We start from the raw sequence: 7,034 nt of genomic DNA on the forward strand, positions 1-7,034 counted from the left end.
AAAATTAAAATTCGAAAATTTTTTCTAAAGCCTCCAGGGGACTTCGTTTTCGCACGAAAAAATTTTATGTGCCCTTATTGCATCCGGACCCACAATTAAAAATGTAAGCTTAAAAACAAAAATCTAAACTGGAAAATTTTTAAGTAAAAGATTTTCGAATTAGATATCATTGGGGCAGAATAGACACAGCCATATTTTTAAATCATTTTAAGCGCTTTGAAATAATAATTATTAATTATTGCTGCAAAATTATTTTTAAAATTTGGTTTCAAAAATGTATTTTTAAATCGTTTATATTTTTAATATTAGCGAATAAAAATCGATAGTCCTTTCTTTTAAGGGGAGTATATTAAAAGTTTAATAAACACCAACCTGATGACAAAATTCTTTAACGGTGCGATGGCCTTCTATGAAATGTTGATAAAATTCAGCTTCTCGTTGTAACTGGCCCGAAGTTATTAACCTAAGATAGACAACAACATAATCCGAATAACCTTGTTCGTTAAAAAGTTTATGCAATTCATCATAACTCGCTTCCGTTCCTCCTCCAACTTTATCAATCACTTCCATAAACTGGAACAACAATTTTTTAATTAAGATAAACTAAAATTCAAAAAATTACCAATCAATATTCCAGAAATGTAAATCTATTTTAAATTCTTTACCGTATCATGGAAATCTTCAACTGTAAATTGCGGAAATCCTAGAGCTACAAGATTGTCTTTACTTTTTAACGCAAGTTCTCGGAATTTTTCGTACTCCTCCTTATTACTGATCAACCTTTCAAGATACGCATAACTGAATGCCCGAAAGAAACAATTTCCATCTGGTCTTGTTCTTCGAAAAAATGAATATTTCTCCCCCAAAACTTTCGCCTTTGAGAGATACACAAGATCTTCTGCATATTCACTTTCCAAAGCCTTCAAAGATTCTTTTTCACCTACCAGTGCTATCGATTCTGATATCTAAAAAACGAAATCAATTTTATGAAAAAATAAATTATATATTTGTCTCTAAATCAATACCGATAATGCAGCACAAGTTTCTCGATAAAAGAATCTAATTAATGCATCAAAATTATCGACGTCTGCAACTTATGGTTAGGCTCTAGTCTCAAATATTCTCTGTCTCAAACAAAAATTAGAGTTATTCTTATAATTAGTGCAATAAGGAAATTTAATAATTAGTACTAAATAAACACTTGTTTCTCGTATTGGGGGTAAAAGATCGTTCTTAATTATTTAGAATTTAGATCAAGTGAAGTGTATTACACAAATTATAACCTAAAAATTGTATTGTACTTGAAGAATTTATTTTCAGGGCTAAATTATAGACTCTACTGAGATAACTCACAGGAAAGAGAAAATTATTTACTAATAGAAAAGTGTCTTATTAACCTCTTTTTCGATACGCCTCTGTTGTTGCAGAATGAGCTCATCTTGGTTCACTTCTGTAAAATAAATTACGAGATTATTAAATGCTTTGGAAAAAATAGGAATCGTGTATTTTAGTATATAAAAAACCTGTATTTTCTGCTGGTTTTTCATTGAGAGGTTTTTCTTCCATATTTCGAGTGAATTTGTACAAACTTCGAAGCCACTGTCAAATGACCGACTGAATGAAAAACAAAAACCCAATTCTCGGAGAGGTTAGCAGCCAACAATGATGTACTGAGGTTAGGTTGGTACTGATCATTTGTAAGTACGCCATTGGCGGGAAATTCAAATAGCATACTCCTTCATTTGTCTTTACTCAATTTCTAAAAAATCGTAATTCATTCCAAATCCCGTTTTAGTTTCTAAACAAATTTTTTCCTTCCATTTATCAAATAAATTTCCCCAAAAATTCAGAATATTACTTTTTGTTTCTTATAATAAGACTGAAAATTTAGTATCCGGTCGAAATACAAAAATAAAGAAGGGGATGGAGAGGAGACGGGATGAAATAAAAGTTAATAATTTTTCATTATAAGTATATTTGCAAAAAATCCATTTATTCATTCTCTTCAGATCGTAGACGAGCGTTTGGATTCGTTATGCGGATCGAAAGTTGTTGGGCACGTTCCACAATGGTCTTGCGTTTTTTACTGCTGACTCCGTGAGCGATTTCAGCGCAGAATTTTCTGTTCTGCATCATAAGAACTTCCAATTCCTAAAAAAGAAAAACTTATACATTATTATTGAGCTAATGTGATAAAAATATTTAAAATTATACAAAAATATTCATTAGGGTTTCTTAACCCTTAGTGGCCACACATGGGTCTTTGGGACCCAGGGGTCTTTTGTAATGCAATTTTATGTACCTTAATGCAAAGGAAGCAGGTCTATTGCAATATTCGTCGATAGTAGAAGAGTTAAACTACGCTTTACGACGTTTAGCATGACACTGGGACTATTCGTTTATTTTTAGCAGCTTTTTAAAATTTTAGTTGGGTCTTATGGACCCAAATGTGGTTTTCAAGTGATTATTAGTCAATTTTTTTAGCATATATTAACTTCAGATTAAATAATAAAGTCTAGAAAGTATATTTGTCAATGTCAATTTTTTTTTAAAGGCATGTAGCGTCTTAAAACGATGATTTTTTATGGAATGACGAGATATGGTTTCAAGTCATGCGGTTTGCCAGGGGCACGCGTCTCCATGTGTAATGATTGCAGTAACATACAATAAAAGGAAGATCACTTTATTTTCTCTTAATTTCATACCTGCTATGCTTAATTTCAAGAATTCATCAATATTTTGTAAAATTATTTTTTATAACAAGTAATACAATAGAGTATTTTGACAAAAACGCATGATTAATTTTTTCCCGTTTTGCCGTAATTCATTTCTCAAAATAAATATACTTTTTCAATAATACACTGAACTACTATAAATTTTTTCAAAGTGGTACATCTGGAGAAGACGTAACTACATTTTTAACCCTTAATATCAAAAACAAAAAAGGTTATGAATTTTTAAATGAAGTTTCTTTTACTTTTTGAACTTCAAAATTGATTAAAGTATATTTAAATGCAATTTTTGGCAATACGACCTACATGTTCTTTTCAAGTTACTTCTTGAGAAGTTCTGAACAAATTTTCAAGTAAAAATATTGAATTTTTTTTATAGCGATTTTTGTCGCCTGGGTCCTATGGACCCAAGTGTGGTCAGCATGTTATTCCACAGACGTGTGGTTACTAAAGGTTAAAACAGATGAAAAAATAATAATTTAAATAGTGATGGGAATGATTTTTAAAAAATGCTCTCAAAAAATTTAAAATTGGGTAATTTTTCCGTAAAATAGTCGAATAATAGAAGAATAAATTATTTCGAATAAAACTAATTCAGGCACCATATTCCTCAGATTTAAAATCGAAATATATTGCACGGTAAATGCAAAAAAGGGGGTTTTCTACCAAATCTGTTTAGAATGAATTTGTATTTCAAATCCGAAAAAATTGAAATTTTAACAAAAATGTTTTAAAAAATATGAATTTTCAATTAAATAGTTGGAGTTTTAAACAATTGATAAGAATTTCTAACAAAAAAGTTGAATTTTCAACCCCAAAATATGTTTTCTCAACAAAAGACTCAATTTTGAATACAATAAGTTTCTAAAAATGATTGATTTTCCAAGCCAAAAAAAAACGACTTTTCTACCAGACAGTTGCATTTTCATCCAAAGGTGATTCTTCAGTCAAGAGGGAAAACAATTTTCAACTAAATTGTAGATTTTGTAAACCAAATTTTTTCAACAAAATTGGATTTTCAAAAAAAAACCTTTCTTTTCAACAAAATAATTTTATTTTTTACCCAAAGACGAATTGTCAACAAAACAGTTGAATTTTTAAGCAAAAATAATGACTTGTCAAACTTGTTAAATTTTCAATAAAACAATTTAATGTTCAACCATTTTTATTTTAAAATAGTGAAATCTCTACCAAAAATATAATAGAAGACATTTTAGCCAAAAAGAATTAACTTTCAATCAAGTATAGTTGGATTTTGAACCAAAGATGTAATTTCTAAACAAAAAGATGAATTTTAAACAAATAATGTTAACCTTTAATCGAAATGGTTCGAGTTTTTAGTCTAAAAAAATTTATTTTCTTACAAAAAAACAAAATTTACAAGAAAATAGTGAACATTTTAGCCAGAGATAAATTTTCAACTATAATGATAAATCTTCGACCAAGAAAAATTAATTTCCCACAAAAGAGTTAAACTTTCAAGCAAGTAGTTTAATTTTGAACAACAAATATTAGTTTTTAACCAAAAAGATTAATTTTTACCGAAAAAAGGCGAAATAAAAAAATGGATTTTCCACTAAAATGGCTCAACTTCTAACCAAAAAAACGAATTTTCAACGAAATACATGAATTTTTAACTAAATAAATAAATTATCAATATTTTTTTTACAAAAAGTTAAACTTTCAAACAAAGAGATGCATGTTTAAATGAAATAATGATTCTTCAACCAAAAAAATTAATTTTCTATCAAACTGTTGAAATTTTTGAAGTCTCTCTATGTAAAGTCTGACAAAGTCTTCCCATAATTTTTTAACCAAAAAGACGATTTTTCTACAAAAAACTTGAATTTTCAACCCCGAAATATGGATTTTCAACAAAAAAAGCTGATTTTTAACAAAATAGTTGTAAGTTCTAACTGTTTTCTTTTTGCGATTGTGCCAAGAACAATTTTCTACAAATCCAAAAATTTGAAGTTTAAGCAAAAAATTATATTCACAACCAAACAGTTAAAGTTTCTGAACAATTATTGCATACACAACCTAGAAACAATAATTTTCAAAGAAAGAGTTCACTTTTCAACCCGAAAATATGAATTTTCTACAAATGGCTTGTTGAATCTTTAAATAAAACATATGAACCTTAAACAAAGAAGTCAATTTTCAATTAAAAAGGACGATTAAAACAAAATTGCTGCATTTTTCATAAAATAATAACACTTTCAACAAAAAATATTAATTCTGGACCAAAACTAGAATAGTAGACTTTTGAATTAGGATGAATTAAATGTCAACAAAAAATGGTTGAATTTTCTTGTTCGGCTCTAGAATTCAGTTCGCATTTAAGCGAAATACGACAAAAGGGGGATGTTTCTTGGAAACAGACGAAATTCTTTTTTTTAAAGGGGGGGCGGGGGGTAAAGCTTGATATTTTTAAAAGGAAAATAAACATGTAATATTAAAGCTCCACATTTTAACAACTTTTAATTAAATTTGTATTATTAAAAACATTTTTTCCAATCTCTATACGCACCTTAACATTGTGGACGAGGACCTTCCTGAATCCAGTTGGGAGCATGTGACGGGTTTTCTTGTTGCTTCCGTAACCAATGTTGGGCATAAGATATTGTCCCTTGAAGCGCCTTCTGACTCTGTTATCAATACCCTTAGGCTTACGCCAGTTTCGCTAAAAAATAATAAGTTTTTTGTTTTAATTCAAATAATTTTAGTCAATTTTACTAACTTAATTCGGAGAACTTCGGCAATTCGAGTAAAAGTTAAATCACTGTAAATTTTATCACTAAAAAACCTTGTATAATGAAATGAGAAAGACAACATGAATTTAAATACTGTTTAAGAAAGAAATGGAAACCCTTTTAACATATTTTATCAAACATAAACGTTCCGACTAATTAATCACTTTTTCTTAGGATGACTAGATTGGAAAGTACGGACATTATTCTGTTCTCATCCCCTGAAATCCCTAATGTTTGGAATTCGCAATAAAATTTAATTTCAGACGCGTTATTTAAAAAACAAACATGAAACAATTAATGGTAAATCAAACAGATGAATTTTCAACCAAGAAGAATAATATTGTACCAAGAAAGAGAATTCTCAACAAAAGAGCACTGAGACTGAGCACTGAGAAATTGCGAACAAAATTTAGGTCCACCCAATAAAAACCGGGAATTTTCGTTTTCGGGCATGAAAAAATTGGGCAGTCCGAAAAAACAGAAAAGCAATAAATAATCAGGATATGTCCTGATAAATCAGGACTGATCATCCTAATTTTTTCTTATTTGCATTAGTAATATTTAATAGCAGACAAATCCCATAAAACTTCAAATGTGACAATGCATTGGTACTGACAATTAATATAATTTTAGGTTATGGAAACAGTATTATTAAAATATTTACCTTTAGCTTATCATAGCGATCACTTTGATGCCTGATGAACTTCTTCGTCCTCTTCTTGACGATAGTCGGTCTGTAAACTGGTCGTATAGACATATTGCTCCGTTTTAGAAAGCAACTGAAACATAAGACATGGGCAAATAAGTCACACTGTCAGCACGATTTTGTATTCACTAGATCACAAGTCTTACTTTAAAACTAAAATTTATAGTGAAATTTTTAAGAAATTTGGGAAATATAGATTGAAAACAATAGAACAAATATGCTTTTATTTACTCATCGACATTTCATTAATAATTCCTCAAAGATTTCTGTAATAATTTTGGATTTTCGATTGAAACACGTACCGTCCTCAAGGATAAATATGTCGGAAAGGCTCGTCTAGCCACCTAACCTCTTTCTTGTCGTAAAATTTCAAGTCTTGAACACAAGATGGCATTTAGGGTACTGTCATTGTAACACGCGGAGCCGAATTTGGCGCGGAATTATCCCGAATTTAAAACTTCAAAAATTTCGCGTTGATTTATTAAAATAGATCCTGTTCGGCTCCGTTGGCTCGTTACCGCAATTAAGGGTTTAGAAACCCAAACCCTTCGATGAAACTCTTCTTTCTGAAAACGGATAATTAGGCAACCAAAATGAACCGACAACTATAGATTTTGTGATATTAGATTAACCAAATGAATTTATTCAGAATTGCGAATTGTAAAAATTTGCCAGAGAACCGGACGCGTCCGAGGGCAAGATTGCTTCTCGTCTCTGACTTCGGCGATGAGAGTTTCGGTGCCGTCGTAGCGGTCCTTAGCTCCCTCCTCTTTCGTGCTTTCTCTCTCTTCTAAATTACATTTTCTCTCTATCCCACTCTAAATATCCCTACTCTTATTATGA

The 7,034-nt window shown here is 30.1% G+C and overlaps 2 protein-coding genes across 3 annotated transcripts in view; both read right to left on the bottom strand.

The window, feature by feature from the left end:
• Positions 1-1,661, bottom strand: part of LOC117170113 (ubiquitin thioesterase otubain-like) — a 10,258-nt gene extending 8,597 nt beyond the window's left edge. The window contains exons 1-4 of the mRNA XM_033356646.1: positions 1,524-1,661; positions 1,398-1,450; positions 666-965; positions 373-573 (exon numbers count right to left, since the gene is read on the bottom strand). Of these exons, the coding sequence (XP_033212537.1) occupies positions 373-573; positions 666-965; positions 1,398-1,450; positions 1,524-1,566 (597 nt within the window). The 5' untranslated portion in view covers positions 1,567-1,661. The remainder of the gene's footprint in view (positions 1-372; positions 574-665; positions 966-1,397; positions 1,451-1,523) is intronic.
• Positions 1,662-1,958: 297 nt separating this feature from the next.
• On the bottom strand, positions 1,959-6,604 carry LOC117169474 (60S ribosomal protein L32). 2 transcript variants are annotated; one of them, XM_033355876.1, is made up of 4 exons: positions 6,494-6,604; positions 6,150-6,264; positions 5,263-5,415; positions 1,959-2,151 (listed from the first exon to the last, which is right to left on the bottom strand). In XM_033355876.1, exons 2-4 carry the CDS (start codon positions 6,240-6,242, stop codon positions 1,993-1,995), a joined length of 405 nt encoding a protein of 134 aa, XP_033211767.1. In that variant the 5' UTR covers positions 6,243-6,264; positions 6,494-6,604; the 3' UTR covers positions 1,959-1,992. The 2 variants fall into 2 exon arrangements, with proteins under 2 accessions (XP_033211767.1, XP_033211768.1); XM_033355877.1 differs by having other exon boundaries at positions 6,423-6,529.
• Positions 6,605-7,034: the final 430 nt, after the last annotated feature.

The sequence above is a fragment of the Belonocnema kinseyi genome, chromosome 3, assembly GCF_010883055.1.
Source record: "Belonocnema kinseyi isolate 2016_QV_RU_SX_M_011 chromosome 3, B_treatae_v1, whole genome shotgun sequence".
NCBI lineage: Eukaryota > Metazoa > Arthropoda > Insecta > Hymenoptera > Cynipidae > Belonocnema > Belonocnema kinseyi.